This window comes from Ornithorhynchus anatinus, chromosome 3 (genome assembly GCF_004115215.2).
Source record: "Ornithorhynchus anatinus isolate Pmale09 chromosome 3, mOrnAna1.pri.v4, whole genome shotgun sequence".
In the NCBI taxonomy this organism is placed as follows: Eukaryota; Metazoa; Chordata; class Mammalia; order Monotremata; family Ornithorhynchidae; genus Ornithorhynchus; species Ornithorhynchus anatinus.
The window spans coordinates 94649292-94670992 of record NC_041730.1 but is presented as its reverse complement, the minus strand read 5'-3'; the positions used below and the strand labels follow the sequence as shown (position 1 = coordinate 94670992).

The 21701-nt window shown below is 46.3% G+C and overlaps 2 protein-coding genes across 2 annotated transcripts in view; one reads left to right on the top strand and one right to left on the bottom strand.

Annotated features, from left to right (window-relative positions):
- Positions 1–10081, top strand: part of GLUD1 (glutamate dehydrogenase 1) — a 41395-nt gene extending 31314 nt beyond the window's left edge. Inside the window, exons 10-13 of the mRNA XM_029059578.2 lie at positions 742–865; positions 2710–2801; positions 4423–4485; positions 8418–10081. Coding sequence (XP_028915411.1) covers positions 742–865; positions 2710–2801; positions 4423–4485; positions 8418–8537 — 399 coding nt within the window. The 3' untranslated portion in view covers positions 8538–10081. The remainder of the gene's footprint in view (positions 1–741; positions 866–2709; positions 2802–4422; positions 4486–8417) is intronic.
- Positions 10082–13959: 3878 nt separating this feature from the next.
- On the bottom strand, positions 13960–19267 carry FAM25A (family with sequence similarity 25 member A). The gene is made up of 3 exons (XM_007665867.3): positions 19099–19267; positions 16354–16416; positions 13960–14149 (listed from the first exon to the last, which is right to left on the bottom strand). Exons 1-3 carry the CDS (start codon positions 19169–19171, stop codon positions 14025–14027), a joined length of 261 nt encoding a protein of 86 aa, XP_007664057.1. The 5' UTR covers positions 19172–19267; the 3' UTR covers positions 13960–14024.
- Positions 19268–21701: the final 2434 nt, after the last annotated feature.

Genomic DNA, 21701 nt, shown 5'->3' with positions numbered 1-21701 from the left:
ATACTATTGAATGAATGAAATCCAATTACTAAATATCCTATTGATATGCAAGGTGTAAAGGTGGGCAGGATAGAAGGAAGACTGTGTCAGGTGAGCATAACCCAAAGCAATAATTCTTATTACACATAAAACTACTTAGAACCATGTGTTCGAGTGGTCACTGAAGACGTCTGTGGCCCTTAATCATAAGGGTTGTTGAACCGTGCAAAGGTTATCCAGGCAGTCTCTAGCCATCTCCTTCCCTGGAGTCAACCCCAAACTTTTTTTTTTTTTGATATAAACCTTCTTGAGATAGCAGTTGGTTGGTAAAAAAAACCAAATCACTTCTTGTTGGGAACCCTTTGATTCTAAGATTGCTATGAAAAATAGAATTTTTATAGAAATTTTGGGTTGAGGCATGTAATTTAGAATGTAAGAGTGCATACAATGTATAGATCATTGAACTAGGGCCTTAGGAGGGTACATTAGACTTAACGGATCCCTGGCATGAAGGAATTTGCACTCGAGAAGCTGACAGATTTCAGTTTTAAGTGGTAATTGGGTGGGATGTGCCAGGGAGAAATTTAATCTCCATGCATATAAGACATTTCATGTAAACTAATTTTTTTCTTTCCCATAATTTAGAAGATTTTATAAGCTTATTAAAGTATGTTCTAATACGTTCCAGAGTTAATAAAATCCTCAAGTGTTTTAAGAAACTTGATATTCTGGTTTGTGGTGGGGTTTTATTTGTTTCCATAGGATCTCTATTTGAACGCTGGAGGAGTGACGGTGTCCTACTTTGAGTGGCTGAAGAATCTGAATCACGTCAGCTATGGCCGCTTAACTTTTAAATATGAAAGGGATTCAAACTACCACTTGCTCAGTAAGTAATCATGTTGTCTTCTCCAAAAACCACGTTGTCACTGAAGATATTGTGGAACTAATAAAGGTTTACTAAAATCGTACTGCGGAGGGCCATTCAGAATTTAGAGTCTAAAGCCTGGCATTTCACTTCTAATTTTTTATTTTTTCCTGCATAAGTAAATTTAGAAATGTAAATTGTGATTATCAGAATTCATTGCCGTGTTTTCGCTGATACATCATTACACATGGGATTCAAACTACCACTTGCTCAGTAAGTAATCATGTTGTCTTCTCCAAAAACCACGTTGTCACTGAAGATATTGTGGAACTAATAAAGGTTTACTAAAATCGTACTGCGGAGGGCCATTCAGAATTTAGAGTCTAAAGCCTGGCATTTCACTTCTAATTTTTTATTTTTTCCTGCATAAGTAAATTTAGAAATGTAAATTGTGATTATCAGAATTCATTGCCGTGTTTTCGCTGATACATCATTACACATAGCATAGGCCAAATATGCAAATGCTAATAGTTGAAACTCTGAAAAATGAATTTGTGCATATATTCTCCAACTCCAGTGTGGCACTTTGTGTTGAACAAAATCATTAATTCTAAGTTTGGTTAAAGTGGTAAATATTGAACAGATCCATGCTTCAACTGCTATTTAAGTCTCTCTAAAAATTTGTTTTAAGTTGAAAAGGGAATTAAAGTAGTACAGGGTGGTCTTGCTAATTAATTTGGTCGAAGTCTCAAATTTTGGATGCATTTTTGGTAAAGACTTACACAGTGCAAGAACTTTTCAGCCTCCTGATTAGAGTGCTGATCCTGTCCTGAATAGTGGTACTATTCTTCACCAGCTGAAACAAAAGAAAGATATTCTATTGCACTTTTTGAGGGGTTGCTAATGAGGAGCAACACTAGCTCAGGAAACTTATTTGTCAGATGAGTTTTGTTGACATCTTAAACTCTACCTGATTTGAGGTCTGAGGTGATTTTTTTTCTCTTTTTTTTTTTCCTTTTTTCTTTTAGTAGGCTGTACTTAAAGTGCCAAAATAAACCTTGGTAATGAGTGTTATGGAAACATAGAACAAAGGCCTAAATTGACGGTTGAGTTGAAACTTAATAAAACGCTAGGCAGGCTAATCCTCTCCTTCCTCTTTAACTTCAAGATGAATGAGCAGAATATGGGTTTTCATTACTAATGGTCAGGCCTCAGTGAATGACTTCGAAAAGAGTGCTAGTCCGGTCTTTCATAGTCTTCCCCCAACTGAGTCATTATTTAAAATACAATTTTTTTAAAAAGGCATTAGGAGACAGACATTGAGAGCAGACATCAACAAACAAAAACCTAAACAAAAAGCAGCGTACACAGCCACATCTTCACAAACAGAAAGCCTTCAGATGAGTGAAGACTGTAAGCTCTTTGTGGGCAGGGAATGTCTTTATTGTTGTACTCTCCCAAGCACTTAGTACAGTGCTCTGCACACAGGAAGCACTCAGTAAATACGATCGAATGAATGGATATTTGCCAGTTCATCACATTTGAGTGCTTACTCTCTGCAGAGCACTGCATTAAGCTCTTGGGAGAGTACAGTGTAAGTCGGAAGACACATTCCTTGCCCACAAGGAGCTTATAGTCTAGGTGTTTGACATGGACTAGTTCCATTCTTGTTGAGCCCCATTTATCTACATTGGCATTATGAGTTTTCAGATTCCATTAGGAATAGGTGTTGAATTGCGCAAAATCCAATGAATCCTTCTCTGTTGTTGGTGAGACTTGGATAATGAAATACTAAGAATTTCCAAACTTATATCGCGAGAGCATTTTCTACTGACACGTCTCATCTGGACTTCGTTCTCTTTCAGTGTCTGTTCAGGAAAGTTTGGAAAGGAAGTTCGGAAAGCATGGTGGAACTATTCCAGTGGTGCCTACAGCAGAATTCCAAGACCGGATATCTGTAAGTAGGGGCGTCATTTGTACCCACTACATTAGGACTTTTCCAGTTCAATGGATCACTGTTGAACTGATTAGAGGGTATAAAAAGTATTGTCATTTTCCTTATGGCTGTTCAGTGGCTTTACACCGGTGCTTGGTACATTTGGTAAATATCTACAGACTGAAAGAAAATTCCACATGTGGAGTGAGGAAGAACTTATAACCCCCTAGTTGTTCTGGTGGCTTTGTAAGACGGGCAGAAAGATAGTTTGAAAAGGCTGGGCTTCAGGCTTTTCTGTCTAGAAGTTGCTATTGGAGTGTCTTGGGAAGGGAAATGGGTACTGGTCTCTGGGGTGAAGATTTGCCTCAAAGAACAAATTCAGTTCTAAAGATGTGAATGGAAACTTGAATAATTGCGTATAGTTGCTTTCAGTACATGCCAAAATCCATCCTGTTACGCTTTAACTCTTAGAGCACTCTTCCTCCTTGCCAAGTATCAACTTCCAACGGGGGAGAAACTGAATAATTCTTTAACTAGTCTTTTGTTTAAGAGCTAAAGAAAATTGGGATCTCTAAACCAGGTTTTTTTCTTTGTGAATTGGAAGAGATCAATCATCTCTTCTTTTGACAATATGAATATATTTTGATTAAATTGAAAATCAGCTGCAAAGATGGATAAATTCCTGCCAGAACAACCTGAGAGCTTGTGATGTGTGAGAGAATGCAGTTCCCTTTCTCATGTATGATTGCATGGAATTAGGAGAGCTCTTCACATACATCACGTGGAAGTTAGAAATAAAGAGGTGTCACTTTCTATATGATCTGATCCAAGCCTCTTTTGTTTCTAGCCCACTCTCCTGATCTTACTAAAGACTGGTCTTGGTGAAGTTTCTAGGAGTCAGCCTTTAAAGTTCAGTTAAAGTTAAAGTTTTTTTAAGTTCAGCCTTTAAAGAATCATTGTAATGGAATTCCTGAAGTCAGAAAGCTAGCTATTTGGTTAAACACTTCTGAAACAGATTTGATGACCAACTAAAATGTGTGTTTTTGTTTTTCATATTTGTGCCAGGTTGCGTTGGTCATATGGGTTTATTGGCTTTTGTTTTAAAGTGCTGCACTGTAGAAGCCTTAAAGACAAATCTTCAGTATTCAGGGACTTATGGACATTTAAACTTTCCTCTGAAATATACTGTCCCTTGTGCTTGAGCTTTTTATTAACATCTCTGTTGGAACCCTAAAAGTTTAATTAGGACTGAAAGTCAACATGAATCTCAGTAACTATATGCTCAGTTCTGCCTTACTGGGCATTTTTCCACCTGCGTTATGAATAGAATACAATTAGGGAATTTCGGGAACAGTTCTTCCGACAACACAACCCTGCACGGGGTGCTGTTAATAAAGTACTTGTGCACGACATTGAAGTGGATGACTGGTGAGTTTTTCTTACCAGGTGGTTTTGCAAGAATGCAAATCTCAAGTTAGAAGAGCAATGGAGATAGTGAAATCTTGAGCTTGAAAGTTGCAGGCTTGCTCTCTTGGTCAGAAAGTAAGTCGATACATTTGGACTTCTTTTGTAAAGGGAAATGGTAGTCTTGCCGGCGATCCTGGTCTTTATGAATTTCAAACTGTCTTCTCCTTCCTTGCAGGGTGCATCTGAAAAAGATATTGTGCACTCTGGGCTGGCGTATACCATGGAACGTTCTGCCAGGGTAGGTATTGAGCACGTGCTGCTTGATTTATCCTTGCCCTAGGAGAGACCACCTCACTGCTTGAACTCTTCATCATTCAGATTTCTAATGTAAATGGAAAAATCCCAGCTCTGTTTATGACTGTGTTCAGTTGAACTGGCTGTGTAAATGATGAGCAGGATTTTCCTTGGGAGGTCCTGTGGGAGTGTACTGATCCTAACCCACCTTTAGGAACAAGCGGTGGACTTTATGGGGGTCTCCCAAGTGTCGAGTGGGCTTCAGTCAGTTGTATTTATTGAGCACTTACTGTGTGCAGAGCACTATACTAAGCTGTTGGGAGAGCACAGTAAAACAATATAACAGACATATTCCTTGCCCACAGTAAGCTTACAGTCTAGAGGGGGACTTGCAGCTCCTGACTTGATTGTGTCAGTGATCTTGATATTGGCTGACCTTTTGTAGGCGATCTGTTCAAACCACCTTCTAGACTGCTAGCCACTTGTGGGAGAGGGACTGGCTCTGATATGATCGTCTTGTGTGTACCCCAGTGTTGGCATAGTGCTTGGTACATAATAATAGCTTAAAAAATTACTAATCGTCCCCTTGACGACCAAATTGGCCCTCAACATCACCCTCTGCTGAACTCAGCTCACTTTGTTGATGTATCACTAAGCCCACAGCCCTGGATCATCTCTACAATCCACTTCCTTCACTGCTGTGCACAAGCCACAGAGTTGTGCTGGCGGGAATCTAGGTATCAGGCCGACTTCATCTACTTCAAGTTTGTGCCTGCGAGCTTTAACTCTGCCCAGCAACATTGTTTCTCCATCCTTATTGACACCCATGCCCATTGCCCTCACCAGTTGTTCCAGATGTTTAACTCTCTCCTCAAAGCCCGTGCTCCCTTGCCTCCCTCAACTCTTGCCACCTGTTTAATTGACAAAAACCGAAACCATTATGTGTGATGTCCCTAAAAATCGTCCCTGCTCCTCTCCAGTCCCTCCCTCCCTCTTGCTCCTTCTTAGCTCTCCCAGTTATCTCAAGAGATCTCCTGCCTTCTCTCAAAATCCATCCCCTCCACCTGCATGTCCGACGTCATCCCTTGCACTTTATCAAAGAACTTGCCCCCTCCCTGACTGCCGTTTTCAACTGTTTGCCGAAGGTTTCTTTCTCCCCTCTGCTTTCAAACATGCTCATGTCTCCCATCCTAAAAAAACCCATCACTGACCCCGAAGCTCCCTCCAGTTATCAACCTGTCTCCCTTCTACCTTACCTCTCCAAACTCCTTGAGCGAGTTGTCTGCACCCACTCCCTCAAATTCTCCTCCAATTCTCCCCTCCAGTCTGCCTTCCTTCCCCTTCACTCCACAGAAATCTCCCTCTCAAAGGTCATAAGTGATTTCCTTCTTGCCTAATCCAGTCTCTACTGCCGTTCTAATCCTCTTCAACCACTCAGCCTGCCTCTGACACTATGGCCACCCCCTTCTCCTAGAAACGTTATCCAGTCTTGGCTTCACTGACACTGTCCTCTCCTGGTTCTCCTCCTATCTCTCTAGCCACTCATTGTCAGTCTCTTTCGTGGGCTCCTCCTCTGCCTCCCACCTCTGAACTGTGGGGGTCCATCAAGGTTCGGTTCTGGGTTCCCTTCTGTTTTCCGTCTACACCCACTCCCTTGGAAAACACATTCGCTCTCTTGGCTCTCAGCTACTGTCTCTATGCAGATGATTCCAAATCTACATCTCCCTCTCTGCAGTCTCGCATTTCCTCCAACCTTCAAGACATCTCTGCTTGGTTGTGCCTTCAACACCTCAAACTTAATATGTCCAAAACAGAATCCCTTATCTTCCCACCCAAACCCTCTCTTCCTCCAGATTTTTCTTGTCACTGCAGTCAGCACCACCATCCTTGCTGTCTCACAAACCCATAACCTTGGCATTGTCCTTGACTTCCCTCCCGACCCACATATTCAATCTGTGACTAGATCCTGGTTCACCACATTGCTAAAACCCCCCCTTTCTTCTCCATCCAAACTGCTCCCACGTTAATCCAAGTATTTATCCTGTCCCCCCACGCCTTGATTACTGCGTCACCTTTCTTGCTAACCTCCCTGCTTCATGTCTCTCTCTTTCTCCTTCTGTTCTTACTTCTCTGATGTCCAGATCATTTATCTACAAATGCATTCAGTCCATGTTTCCCCACTCATCAAGAACCAAAAGTTGCCCATCCATCTCTTCATCAAAAAGAAACTCTTTCTATCAACTTTAAAGCAATCACCTTACCCCCTCCTACCTTTCGTCACTGCTCTCCTTATACTACTTAGCCATACACTTCGCTCCTCCATTGCCAACCTACTTGCTATACCTCGCTCTTGTCTATCTTGCCCCAACCTTTCTCTTCGTCCTGCAACACCCTCCTTCTTCATATCCCAAAGACAATTACTCTCCTCACCTTAAAGCCACATTGAAGGCACATGTCCCAAGAAGCCTTCCCAGACTGAGCCTTCATTTTCTCTTCTCCCACTCCCTTCTGCATCACCCCGCACTTGGATTTGCTCCCTTTTTTAACCACTCCCCCCCCCCCCCCCAGCCCCACAGCAATTAGGTTGAGATCCATCATTTTATTTAATATTAATGCCCTTCTCCCTCTCGAGACTGTGAGCTCATTGTGGGTAGAGAGTGCATCTACCGACTGAGTTACGTTGTCATATTGTAGTCTCCCAATCGCTTAGTACAGTGCTGAATACGGGATGCGCTTAGTAAATATTGTTGGTAATATTATTATTAGCTTAGGCCATGTCCTCATGTGTGTCAGTAAGTAACGCCAGTCCACCAGTGTGAACTACAGTTGTAATGGTTAGCTGGCAGCGTAATTTGTGTATAGAGTAGTCTTGAACTATGGGAATACCCTCGACTTAGACTGAGATAAGCAGTGATCCAGAGCTACGCCAAGGTAACCACGTTTAGTGAAATCAGAGTTGTAAAATCAATCTCCTCTGTGGAGAGGACCACAGATCCCCAGATCTCTCAAAGTCCTGCAGCATTAAAGGAAAAAGAGTTTATGCACTTCTTGGCGTGGACATTCGCCCCCAAGAACTTAATTGGGACTGTGCCTTCAATCAGGCAAACGTCAGTGTCCTTGCAGTAGGGAAATTGCTCAGAGGCAGTGGAACGATTGTTCTGCAGCCAGAGGACAGATGTTCAGATGTGATCCAGATTCTCAAGGCTTGTTCCTATTGTCTACCAAGTGAACCGTAGCATGCAGCTCGAAGTGCTTCAAGGGCTTATGCGCTGCACATTTGGATCCACTTTCCCCCCCGATTCCTCCCAGCACAAAGCTCTGTTCTTCCAGCCATCTGGGCTGAAGTTGAATGAGGCCACTAACTGGACTTAATCAAGAACGAGCGCTCTAAACCACAGGGCGTCCTCAAATGGAATATCTTAGAGTTGAGGCCTGGGAGTCATGATGGAGGATCACCCTGGTTTCCTAGGTGTTTAGAAAGGAGTCACTTAAATCTTTCCTGCATTTTATCCTTTGTATTTTTTTTCAGTTTTAAACAATGGTATCGTGTGCAGAGCGTTGTGCTAAGTGCTTGGGGGAAGACAGTATAAAAGAGTTGGTAGGTAACATTCCCTGCCCACAGTGAGCTTACAGTCTAAAGGGAGCTAACAGCCTCAAACGAGCTACCAAGAAAGTGACTTCTGTTTTTATATATTGGGACACAAACGTGCAAAATGTCTGTAATGGGGGAAACCCGGGGTAGGCAAAGGTCTTGACCCAGTAACGGGCCCCAAGTGACACGTGTACATACGCAGAAACGGAGCCGATGTCTGTGGACGTCTGTCCCCAAGATTGTCCGCCGAATGGGCTCTCCGGCTCGGAGCTGCTGCCATTGCTCAGTTGAGGTATTCGGCGCAGCTCACTGCATCCTGACTTTGTTTCTGGTCTTCTCTCCAGCAAATCATGCGCACTGCCATGAAGTACAACCTGGGTCTGGACTTGAGAACTGCCGCCTACGTCAATGCAATTGAGAAGGTCTTCAAGGTGTACAACGAAGCCGGTCTGACCTTTACATAAACGAGAGAGCTAGCCAACTAGTGTCACGTCCTTTGCCGCCTCCTGTTCTGTACCCTCTTTCACACGTTTACATGTAACTACCGAAACCCCTTCTCCCTTTTAGGACTCATTATAGCGGATCCTATTCTCAACTAGTTTCAGTCCTTAGTCCTTTTTTTAATTAAACTCCTCGGAGTGGGGTATCGTATGCAAATTTAGCGGCCTAAAGATAACCAGTTCCTCTGCACTTAAGGACCATTGGGGGGTATTTCAACTTAAACTCAAAATCTCTGCCGGACGGCCATACCGTCTCGCTCTGTGAGCTGCTTCCCGAAATTGCACGTCGGTCGTATATTTGCACCAGGCGAGCGTCTGGCGAGAAGTTAGCTAGCTTGCTCTTTGGCTCTGTGCAATTCTGGTTCATGCTGCAACTCTGGCTTTGGCAGTCAAGAAGGCCTCGTGCGATCAATGCGGTGACCCTATCGAAAGGCGGGATGGTGCTCCTGCGCTGTTTTGCTGATGTGCAGTAGCAGAACTTCGAGCCTGGTTCTCTTTAGGTGACTTTTTAAATTTTTTTTTCCCTTCCCTCCTCCCTTTAAGAAAAAAAAAAAATTCCATGCTGCTGTTCTAGAATTGCCTTTAATCACTTATCAACCTAAACTTGACTTGAGCAGTGAGATGCATATAAACCCATGGATGAAAGAAGCTAGTATTTTTGTAACCTGAAAACAGTATCATTTATAGCTTATTATGTACAGACATCCAGCAAAAAATTTCTGGTTGGTGTAATCAAGGTATCGACATAAATGTGTGGATGATGGGAGCTAGATTTTTTTTTTTAATTTAAACAAATACCTGAATAGGCAAAGTATAATCCTGAGATCCTCTGAAGAACTGTCACCTCCGTAACAGTCAACTCTTTTTGAGATTTTCTAATTCTTTGGAAGAGTCGTTCAGAACATGAGATTTTATGCTGCCTCAGTGAATAACAATGATAGATAGAGGGGAGGCTAACCTAGAAATTAATTTTGGCCCAGAAACTTGGAGCCAGGCTAGGAGCTTTGAGCACCGGCCAGTAAAGGACTTAATGGACTCCACAGTCTTTGTCCATCCCCTTTATTTGGATGTCTGGCAAGTGCTGGACATAACCAAGCGAAACAGAGTGGACTTTGAGACCCTATTGGATCAAACCTGGTTTTTGACAGGTTCTTTTGTTTGTGCTTTCTGGGGTTTTTTTTTTTCCCTTGTGGGGGTCGGGGAGGGAGAGTAAGGCTTTTTGTCTAGGATAATCCCAATAAAGTGCCAGATATTATTTATGTAATGAATAAACCTTTTTTAGAAAACAACCTCCCAGAAATTTCATGCTTTTTTTTCTAACTACTTTGTAACTGCATGATTTAACCTGGCGATGAGCAGTTATTAAAAAGTGAACCTTTTCCAAACAGCCCCCTGTTTCTTTTCCATGTTGTTCATTTTATATTTGGTAGTATGTTTAAAAGTTGGTCAACTACAGTTAGAGCTATGAAATTTCCTGTAACAGCCACATAAATACCACATTGATTCACTGTGCTGTGAGTTTCTTTCTTCACCAGATAAAGGCATTTTACAAAATATGCCAAAAGTGCAGAATAATGCTCTTGTTTTTCAGGTAGTCCATACTGCAGTAAAATCTGTAGTCTGGTTTCTTGACACTGGGAAACTCTAGAAACTGACATTTCTCTGCTCTCTCTTCTCTCTCTCTTGCTGACTTTGCCTGCCTTGCTCTCTGCCTCTCTCCTTCCAAAATATAAACCTTCATCCTGGAGACCGGGCCCGAGCCTAACACTAATGAACATTTTCATCTACTAACTAGAGCTGGCTTGACTGAGTGAGCCTTTGCAGGAAATGCTCCACCAGCAGGATGGAAGTGACCTTGATGAACAGGGTGTCCATGTCCTCTCTATGACAATGGGAAGGGGTCTGATAAGGATAAGCTGAATGCATTTCCAGCCCTCCTTGGAGGTGATCATCTCCTGAGCAAGGAGGTCCCCAGCAGCTCAAGGTCCCCGGTTCTAGTCTCCTAATCAGATTAATAACAGCAGCCTCGGTGCTGGTGGTGGGATCGATTTTTTTTTTTTTAATTCTCCACCCCCCAAAGGGCCCGTGCCACCCTATCCCTCCGATCCCCACATACCTTCTCCAGCTTCCATATCCCAGAAGTAGGGGCACATCCTCCAAGTTTGCCCCCTCCCACTTGCCAGTGGTACACATGACTCTCAGCCCTCCAATGGGCTAACAGCCTTCTGCGGGGACGTTGCTTCCACGCGTCTGTCTGGGTCTCACTAGCCCTCGTTAGAACCTCTCCATTTGATGGTACTCCCCGGCTGGCAATACGCCGCAACCTCCCTATTCCCCCTCTCTGTTGCTGACGCGTCTACTGGAGTGACACTGACGCCTGGTTGACTGAAACTTGGGGTCGCTTTCAGGACTGTCCTTTTCACTTGGGGACGCTATTGTTGGGCTTAAGCAATTAGCTTGGCAGATGTAGCGTGTGGTGCACGGCCTACTCGTGGCCTGACGCGTCATGAGGCAGCCGCCTCAGAGCCGTTAAGCCCACGTGACTGCTGATAGGGTAGGGTTGCTGCTTTAAATGCTGCCATGGTTTGAAGATATTAAGTTGTAGAGCCCAGATGTTCTCTGCGTTGACTTGAAGTACTGAGAACAGGCCCGTGGCAGTGACTAGAACCGTCAAGGACCGTTCTTAAGTCCAGAGAATATTTTTGGGAGATATTATTTAAGGGCCCTAAGAGAGAGGGGCTGCATCTGTAAATGAGTAGGTTTTCATTCATTCATTCATTCATTCATTCAATAGTATTTATTGAGCGCTTACTATGTGCAGAGCACTGTACTAAGCGCTTGGGATGAACAAGTTGGCAACAGATAGAGACAGTCCCTGCCGTTTGACGGGCTTACAGTCTAATCGGGGGAGATGGACAGACAAGAACAATGGCAATAAATAGAGTCAAGGGGAAGAACATCTCGTAAAAACAATGGCAACTAAATAGAATCAAGGTGATGTACAATTCATTAACAAAATAAATAGGGTAACGAAAATATATACAGTTGAGCGGACGAGTACAGTGCTGTGGGGTTGGGAAGGGAGAGGTGGAGGAGCAGAGGGAAAAGGGGAAAATGAGGCTTTAGCTGCGGAGAGGTAAAGGGGGGATGGCAGAAGGAGTAGAGGGGGAAGAGGAGCTCAGTCTGGGAAGGCCTCTTGGAGGAGGTGATTTTTTAAGTAAGGTTTTGAAGAGGGAAAGAGAATCAGTTTGGCGGAGGTGAGGAGGGAGGGCGTTCCGGGACCGCGGGAGGACGTGACCCAGGGGTCGACGGCGGGATAGGCGAGACCGAGGGACGGCGAGGAGGTGGGCGGCAGAGGAGCGGAGCGTGCGGGGTGGGCGGTAGAAAGAGAAGGGAGGGGAGGTAGGAAGGGGCAAGGTGATGGAGAGCCTTGAAGCCTAGAGTGAGGAGTTTTTGTTTGGAGCGGAGGTCGATAGGCAACCACTGGAGTTGTTTAAGAAGGGGAGTGACATGCCCAGATCGTTTCTGCAGGAAGATGAGCCGGGCAGCGGAGTGAAGAATAGACCGGAGCGGGGCGAGAGAGGAGGAAGGGAGGTCAGAGAGAAGGCTGACACGGTAGTCTAGCCGGGATATAACGAGAGCCCGTAATAGTAAGGTAGCCGTTTGGGTGGAGAGGAAAGGGCGGATCTTGGCGATATTGTAGAGGTGAAACCGGCAGGTCTTGGTAACGGATAGGATGTGTGGGGTGAACGAGAGGGACGAGTCAAGGATGACACCGAGATTGCGGGCCTGCGGGACGGAAAGGATGGTCGTGCCATCCACGGTGACGGAGAAGTCTGGGAGCGGACCGGGCTTGGGAGGGAAGATGAGGAGCTCAGTCTCGCTCATGTTGAGTTTTAGGTGGCGGGCCGACATCCAGGTGGAGACGTCCCGGAGGCAGGAGGAGATGCGAGCCTGAAGGGAGGGGGAGAGGACAGGGGCGGAGATGTAGATCTGCGTGTCATCTGCGTAGAGATGGTAGTCAAAGCCGTGAGAGCGGATGAGTTCACCGAGGGAGTGAGTGTAAATGGAGAACAGAAGAGGGCCAAGAACTGACCCTTGAGGAACTCCAACAGTTAAAGGATGGGAGGGGGAGGAGGCTCCAGCGTAGGAGACCGAGAATGATCGGCCAGAGAGGTAAGAGGAGAACCAGGAGAGGACAGAGTCCGTGAAGCCAAGGTGAGATAAGGTATGGAGGAGGAGGGGATGGTCGACAGTGTCAAAGGCAGCAGAGAGGTCAAGGAGGATCAGAATGGAGTAGGAGCCATTGGATTTGGCAAGGAGGGACATGGACATGTCCCAGGAAAACCACCACCACTACTCCAGCAGGAAGCTTCTCCCTGGCCCTCCCAACAGCTTAAACGCATAGTAAATACGACTGAATGAATGAGTGTAACTGTTGAAATAGCCATTGCTCTAGTCAGGACACCTCTGGTGTGTGACTACTGCTTTTCCCAAGAGATTGCAGGTTTTGCGGGTGGAGGGGCAGCTCCACAATGCCCAGTTAGCACTCGCTTGGGATTCTCCCCAGGGCAAAATGCCCCTGACACAGCCTTCTGCTTTAGACTGTGGAGCTGCTTGGGTGTCTGGAGCAGAATTCTTGGTTGAGGTTTCTCTGTCCCACTCTCAACCCTCTAGAGAGGGCCCGATCTGCCTCTGAAAACTCTTTCTTCTGTAGGAAAGGCCCCAGGTGGTGCTGTCCCAAATAAATTGGAAAGTTTGTGTGGTTATCCCCTTCTGAATCATAAGCTAGTGTGTGGTCAGGGAACATGTCTCCCAACTCTGTTATATTGTACTCTCCCAAGCAGTTTAATACAGTGCTCTGCCCACAGTAAGCACTCAATAAATACCGTTTATTGAGGTATCCTTCAAAGGCAGGGGAACTGGCTTGGGAATCTGAGGCGTTAAAGCTTCTTTGAAGTATAATATTTTAGGGATTGGTAGCATTCCTGTGGGTTTTCTTTTTTGTAATATAGAATAATTGTAATGCTGGGTAAAGATGCTCTTAGGGGATGGTCTTGCTTTCCAAGCTGTCAGCCTACGTCTAGCAGGATCCCTGGCAGAACTGGCATGACAGAACTCAGGGCATGGCCACAAAAAGCCAGTTGGGAAGGGAAGGAGGTGAGTGGGTGGGTGGGCACCGGTGCCCCTGTAAGTGATTCGCGTTAGTATGATGTGCGCGCAGCTGGGAGCAGAAGAACCCACTTCCCAACCAAGGCAGGCTGGGAGGGACTCATGGGAGTGTGGGCCATGCCAGCCTGGCTCGGGCCACAGCCTCAAAGCCGTTTTAGCATGTGGCCAAACTCTTTCCGAAGTAGAGGATGAAATCAGGAGTGGAAGCCAGGAGTCACATTGATTTTTTTATTGCTCTGAAACCTGCAAGGGGAGAGCGCAAGGGGACAGCAGAACTGCTCACTGTCCTCCCAGCTTGCTAACACCGGCAGCCGCGTTGGTCACAGTGGTGGTAACTTTGTCGGTTACTTCCTTCACGACTTTGTCGCCGGCCTGTTGGGCAGCCTTGACGACGTCCGAAACGACTTGGAAAGGGAGAGAGGTGGTAGAGGTGAGTATGCAGAAACAAATATTGGTAACTTTGAAGAGCCATAAGTGATATCTTTCTGTAAATTCGATCACACAGAGGGGCCAAGATGCCAATTACTGTCATGGCTTCTCCATCTGTTCAATTGGAAGAGGCTACCGGGACTTTAGGGTGGACCGGGGGCAAGGGTGTCCCGACACGATGGCTGGGTTTGCCACCGGTGAAGAATCTGGTTTGGATCTGTAGCGGCAGCGAATAAGCCCAGGAGGCCTTCCCTGACTAAGCCCTCATTCCCCCTTCCCCATTTTCCTTCTGTGCACTCGGATCTGTATCCTTTTGAGTGCTTGATATTCACCCCACCCTCAGCCCCACAGTGCTACGTACCCAGCTGTAATTTATTTTAATATCTGACTCCTCCCTGGACAGTAAGCTCCTCAGAGAGAGAAAAAATGTCCTATCAACTCTGTTGTACTCTCCCAAATGCTTAGTACAGTGCTCTGCACACAATAAACACTCAAATACCAGTGATTGATTGTTCAGTGCTAGCCTGAGGTTCTTCCATACAAAGCAGGTTAGCATTTGAGGGGCTGGGGACCATTAGCCCTGCCTCTAGAAATGCTGTCATTAAGTGGTCTCCCCTCACAACCCCCCATCTTTTTACTTTCCACCTGACTCACCCTGCTGGGTTTCAAGCTAGGACCCAGAATCCAGACCAGCTGGTATCAAGGGGACTTGGGGCTGGTGGTCCCTGGACACCAGTTGACACTGGACACAAAATGACCCAGATTCAGCAGTTGACCCAGATTCAGCAAGATCAGTTCATATTTGGCCACTCTAATAGACTAAATAATAATGATGGTATTTGTTAAGCACTTACTATGTGTCAAGCACTGTTCTAAGCACTGGAGTAGATACAAGGTTATCGGGTTGTCCCATGTGAGGTTCACAGTCTGAATCTCCATTTTACGGAGAGGTAACTGAGGCACAGAGAAGTTAAGTGATTTGCCCAAAGTCACACAGCTGACAAGTGGCGGAGCCGGAATTAGAACCCACGACCTCTGACTCCCAACCCCGGGCTCTTTCCATTAAGGCATGCTGCTGGAAAATGACTTATGACTCATTTAAAGATATTCCCCAAAGGGGCTATGACTGAGGTTCTACCCATGGCTTTCTTTATAACCCTTGCAGATTGCTCACGTCTTCATGAAATTGCATTCCCTGGCTCCCAGGAAGCTGGCAATCTAATAGAAATCCCAGGGACAAAGGATGGGTGTTTTGAGGTGGCTTAATGAAGGTGAAAAACGTCACTTTGTAGCAAGGGTGTCTTCTAGATGGTGAGATCGATTAGGCCAATGAAGGAAGCGGAAGTCTAAGTTTAAATGTGAGATGAAGCAGGCTGACTAAATGATGATGACTGTAATATAGTACTGGAGTACCAAACAGCGTATTAAGTTCCGGGGGTAGATACAAAATGGGAGACCAGAAATCTAATTCTCATTTTCCAGATGAAGAAACTGAGGCACTAGGGAGCAAAGTGACTTGTCCAAAGTCACAGAGTAGGCAAGTGATGCAGCTGGATGTAGAACCCAGGTCCCCAGCCTCCTAGATCCGATCTCTTTACAAAGCCATGAAAGAACCAGATTGGCGTCAGGGAGTCACTGTGTCTTTCCCCATCCCCTGTGAGACTGTGAGCCCCACGTGGGACAACCTGATTCCCCTGTGTCTACCCCAGCGCTTAGAACAGTGCTCGGCACATAGTAAACGCTTAACAAATACCAACATTATTATTATTATCCCCCAAAAATGTCTTTTCCACTTCTGCCATCTTCTGCCAACCCTGGGAGTGGGCTTCACGGAGAGTTGGCCAGGGTGGGAGCATGTTGATCTAATTTGGGTACCAAGGCAGAATGGAGACGAGGGGGCTCCTTCACAAGAGGGGAATGGCTTAGGTATTTTCTAGCGTTCATTCAATAGTATTTATTGAGCGCTTACTATGTGCAGAGCACTGTACTAAGCGCTTGGAATGAACAAGTCGGCAACAGATAGCGTTGGGGTATGGAATGGAACTACTTTGATTGCAAGAGCATGTCTTCTCAACTTTTCCCACTGCAAGCCTAAAGGGCAAGTCTTTGATGGTCTCATTAGCTCCCCAACCTCAGAAAAGGGTTTATTGTATCTGGTCCCAAAGAAGCTGTTTCTTACCTTTCCCACCAGCCTCCTTGGCATTATCCACCACCTCCTTCACCACCTCTCCAGCAGCGTTGACTGAAAATCCAAAATAAGCACATGTCAGCACAAAGGCATTCCCTCATCCCTACCCTTACATAATCCCAACCTGCTCCTTCAGCCCTGGACTGTAAATTTCAATCTTACTAATGCTGGGCTTTCTGGGGTTCTGGAGCAGGAATGGAAAATGGGATTGGGAGATTCGGGCAGGAATCCAATTTTAGCTGGGTGCTGGCTGGCTTACTGTGACTGGTCTCTGGTTTCATAAAATAAACCCCCATACTCTCTTTGACTTGGTTGCTAATTTCAAGGGTCTTGAAAAGATTGGCCCATTTGTCCCTCTTCTCCATTATCTTGGAAATCTCTTTAGGGCCAAGGTGACTGTTCTACCACAAGAGAATTGGGCCATTACATCTTAAATTCCCAAGCTCATCATCATCAGGTACAGAGCATTCTACTAAATGCTTGGGAGAGTACATTACAAAAGAGCAAGTAAACACATTCCCTGCCCCCAATAAGCTTACAGTCTAGAGAAAGATAGCAAGACCTAGTGGAGAGAGCATAGGCCCAGCAGTCAGAGGACCTGGGTTCTAATCGTGGATCAGCCACTCATCTACAGGGTGACCCTGGGCAAGTCACTTAACTTTTGTGTACCTCACTTTCCTCATCTGTAAAATGGGAATTAAAACTGTGAGCCCCTTGTGGGACATGGACTATTAGTACAGCGCCTGGCAGATCCCATTAAAAAAAAAAAGTCCCACTGGGTTTGCAGAACAGGGCTGCCATGCAGAAATCAACTAATCCATCAGTGGCATTTATTGAGTGCTTGCTGTTTACAGAGTACTGTGCTAACCCCTTGAGAATGTACATCCCAACAGAGTTGGTAGACACATTCCCTGCCCACAGCAAGCTGGTACTTATTTTTCAAGTAAACAGGAAGTGGCACAGGTCGAAATTGAAGGATAGTCATCGGCCATCCTGCCACTAGTTTTACCTTGAGCATCTGCCGTCCACAGCAGGATAAATAGCATGGGAGTATTCTCTATCTCTGTCTCTCTTTGTCTCTGTCTCTATCGCTCCCTCCCTCTCCAACAGGGGGAGGATGAGGCCGAGAACAGCTTTCTCCCCTTGCCATCCCGGATTAGGCCTCTCCACCGCCGCCCAGAGCTTGTGCCAGGAGAGATTCCCAGGATTTGTGGACATAAAATCCTCATTCAACCCAGACCGCTTATCCCAGAGAAAGCCTCTTTCCAAAAGATCAGAGTCCCACCCTGCACACTTCAAAGCCTTTTCCATTATCCTCCATGGATCTTTCAGTAGGAGCATGAAAGCACTTTGAGAGCTCCAGATGAAAGGCGCCAGATAATTTAAAATACTTTAGTAGAATTAGCATTAATCTCCCCTTTCCTCAGGAAGTCTGAGAAGGTGGTAAGACATTATCCCTCTTCCCGAGAGATTCCTATGAGTCCAGAGAGTTTCTATTGCACAGTTCTTTGATAAGCTCCTGTGGACACCCTATTAAGAAAAAGTCATTTTCTAGTGCACGGGCCTAGCACAACACAAACACACAAAAATGTTTCTTCCAACACTGCAATGCATTCTGTTCAAATGGAAATGCGCTGTTGCAAGAACCTTCCCTAATTCCCTACCAGAGTTCAAGCCAAAAAGCTTATGGGAAAACACGAGAGAAATATTTTGAATTTCTCAAGAAATCTGCTAACCCCGGGGATACCACCGCTCCCTCCAAGACTGGGGAAATTTCCATAAACTCAGAAAGCCTGAAGGTTTTCAAACTTCCCACTTTCAAGTAAAATCTAGGCCTGGGGTTTTTTGCATTTCAGGGGTGGATTTTCCCCTTTGAAGCACTCCGGTTTTCATTGTGGGGAGTTGGTTTCGCAAAGGCAGGAGCAGACTGCTGCTCTGAATTTCACAAACTGCTGGCCCCTGTGGCTATTTCTATTTCCCAGCTGTGAAGAAGAGACTTGACTTCCCCAAGGAGTCCAAGAATCAGGGAGTCCCCTCTCTGTGCTACCCGGTAGCCCCGGCACCTTGGACCCCTCTCCAGCGAGCCAGATGGTAGTGTTGCGGTCTCTGGGCTGAGGTGAACTTGCCCAGGCACAGAGGAAGTAAAGGGGCAGGGAAAGTGGTTCTGCAGGCATGTGGGTGCTGGTATGACACCCACTGCCGGCAGGAGCCGGGATCAAAGCTAAGCCTCGCTGCTGCCCGCCCCTCATTTAGCTTTGGCGGCTCTGAAAACCTTCTGAGAGGCAGTGGGAGTCCCCTAGGGTGGCACCCAAGGACGCAGGGGCCTTGCGGGAATGAAGGAAGACACGGCACAGCTGAAATCTGAGCATGAGTCTCCCGGACGGCTCCGGGATTATCTTGCGCAGAAATCAGATCAGGCCCGTGGCTCCGGCCACTCCAGTGGGTCCGAGCGGGACCCAGGCAGCCCTTCCCGAGGCCCTCGGAGCAGACTGTGCCAGAGGCCTCTGCTCCTCTCAGGCCCACGAGAGGTCATTTGCCAGACTGGGGGGGTTACGAGGGTTGGCCGGCTGGTGGTTCCGAAACGGCGACCGAGGAAAAGGCATCAAGTGGGGTGCTGGAGCACGTCAACAAAGCCTCCGAGCCCCAGAACCGGTTCACTCTGCGGGTCGGGGGCCTCCAGACCTCCAGGAACACCTTGCTCTTCAGGGGGAAAGAGGGGCACCTAGGGATACATACCTGCATCTCCTGTGGTCTTCTCAGCACGGTGAGCCAGGCCCTCGGCGGCAAGTTTTCCTACACCTCCCAGCATGGTTGTTTCTGGCAGCTCTGAAAGCTCGTGTCTTCAGGATCCCTGGAGGAGAGAGATGAGTGCTGTCTGGGTCCTCCCTCACGCTGCCTTTTATAGGCCAAGCCAGGATCCTCCAAATGTCCAAGGGGCAAGTCAGTTCAATTGATGTCACGTCAACCGAGTCAGGTGGATTTGGCCGGGTGACTAATCGTGAAGACATCAAAGGGTGGAGGGCAATCTGGAGCCCGTATCTGCGCTCCCATGGGAGCAGAGGGTGTCCCTCTCCCAAAGCAGCCTGTCAAAGTGGCATCGGAAGGGCCCCTGGCTGTCGAGAGGGGTGGGCGCCGGCGGGGGGGCACTGGGCCCACAGGAGACCCCGATTCCTATGAAAGCGAATGGGGCTGAACTCTAGCTGAAGAGAAGTCGCAACAGGAGCAGCCATTCCCTACCCCATACCCCCACACCCCCACCCACCCATTCATTATTGCTATTGTTGTTGTCTGTCTCCCCCGATCAGACTGTAAGCCCGTCAGTGGACAGGGATTGTCTCGATCTGTTGCCGAATAGTACATTCCAAGCGCTTAGTACGGTGCTCTGCACGTAGTCAATGCTCAGTAAATACGATTGAATGAATGGATTCACTCAGTCGTATTTATTGAGCGCTTACTGTGTGTAGAGCACCGTACTAAGCGCTTGGAAAATACAATTCGGGAACAAGTAGAGACAGTCCCTTCCCAACAACAGTCTAGAAGGGGGAGGCAGACGAAACAAAAGAGAACAAGTAGACAGGCATCAATAGCATCAATATAAATAAATAGAAGCATAGATATATACACATCATTAAGAAAATAAATAAAATAATAAATATGTTCATATATACATCTGCCAGAGGGCAGAGGCCCGGCCAGCCTGCCTAGCTCACTGGCCCCCGGCTACCACCCGCTCAGCACCATCTGGCCACTCGACCAGAGGCACAGCAGCAACTGTGGATCAAGTGATGTGGGGGCGCTCAGTGGGGGCAGAGGGCGTTCTGGCGAAGACCAAACTTTGTCTCAAATGAGATTTCCGAAAGAGACCTCAACGGTCCATTTCCCAATCGCATTCCTATCCAAATTCGCAACCTGTGCTCGAGTCACCCCGGCACGGAGGGCGAGAGGAAGATGGAGATAACGATGATGGTGATGAGGATGACAGCAATGTGGAAGACGATGCTGAAGGTGATGATGAAGAGGACGGAGAAGATGAAGATCGTGAGAAAGATGAAGAGGATGTTGAGGAAGGCGAAGAGGATGTTGAGGAAGATGAAGGTACAGGGGATGCAATAACATGATTAGTGCCCCAAACTGTGACCTTACAGCATGCAATAGGGCAGAAACAACTTCCCAAACGCTGTTGGAATTATGAGGAGCTGAAGGGACTTTTCTATGAGTCACTTAGATAATAAGAAGAAGAATGGTATTTGTAAAGCGCTTACTATGTGCCAGGCTCTGTACTAAGTGCTGGGGTGGATACAAGCCAATCGGGCTGGACACAGTCCCTGTCCCATGTGGGGCTCACAGTCTTAATCCCCATTTTACAGATGAGATAACTGAGGCACAGAGAAGTAATAATAATAATAATAATGTTGGTATTTGTTAAGCGCTTTCTATGTGCCGAGCACTGTTCTAAGCACTGGGGAATCAGGTTGTCCCACGTGGGGCTCACGGTCTTAATCCCCATTTTACAGATGAGGTAACTGAGGCACAGAGAAGCTAAGTGACTTGCCCACAGTCACATAGAAGACAAGTGGCGGAGCCAGGATTAGAACCCATGACCTGACTCCCCGGCCTGTGCTCTAACCACTACACCATGCCGCTCCTCTAAAGCTATTCAGACAATTAATTGGAAAAAAATCACACGGAGATTCACCATGGAGCTAGCAAAGAAGGGCTTTACTGGTAATTATTTTCAGTTTTCAACGATATGCATTTTTCAGCGATAACCTAGGCTTTAGTATTTAATCACCTAAGGAGAAGCAGTGAGGCCTAGTGGAAAGAACATGGGCCTAGGAGTCAGAGGACATGGGTGCTAATTCTAGCTCTGCCCGTTGCTTGCTGTGCGACCTTGGGCAAGTCACTTAACTTTTCTGTGCCTCAGTTTCTTCAACTGTAAAATGGGGATTCAGTACCTGTTCTCCTTCCTTCTGAAGACTGTGAGCCCATGCAGAATGGGGACTGTGTCTGTGCCAATTGACATTACCTATCCCAGTACTCAGGACAGTGTTTGACACTTAGTAATTTAGTTTGGTTTATGGTACTTAAGTGCTTACTATGTGCAGGGCACTGTACTGAGCTGTAGGAAAGAATACTTTTATTGTTGTTGTTCTTTTATTGCTATTGTTCTTGTCTGTCCGTCTCCCCTTGTCTGTCCGTCTCCCCCGATTAGACTGCAAGCCCGTCAAAGGGCAGGGACTGTCTCTATCTGTTACCGATTTGTACATTCCAAGCTCTTAGTACAGTGCTCTGCGCATAGTAAGCGCTCAATAAATACTATTGAATGAATGAATGAATAA

Coding starts and splice junctions, on each gene's coding strand:
- FAM25A (XM_007665867.3), bottom strand. CDS start 19,171: ATGCTGGGAGGTGTAGGAAAACTTGCCGCCGAGGGCCTGGCTCACCGT. Junction 16,417..19,098: donor GAAGACCACAGGAGATGCAG/GTATGTATCCCT, acceptor TTGGATTTTCAG/TCAACGCTGCTGGAGAGGTG. Junction 14,150..16,353: donor CAAGGAGGCTGGTGGGAAAG/GTAAGAAACAGC, acceptor TCCCTTTCCAAG/TCGTTTCGGACGTCGTCAAG.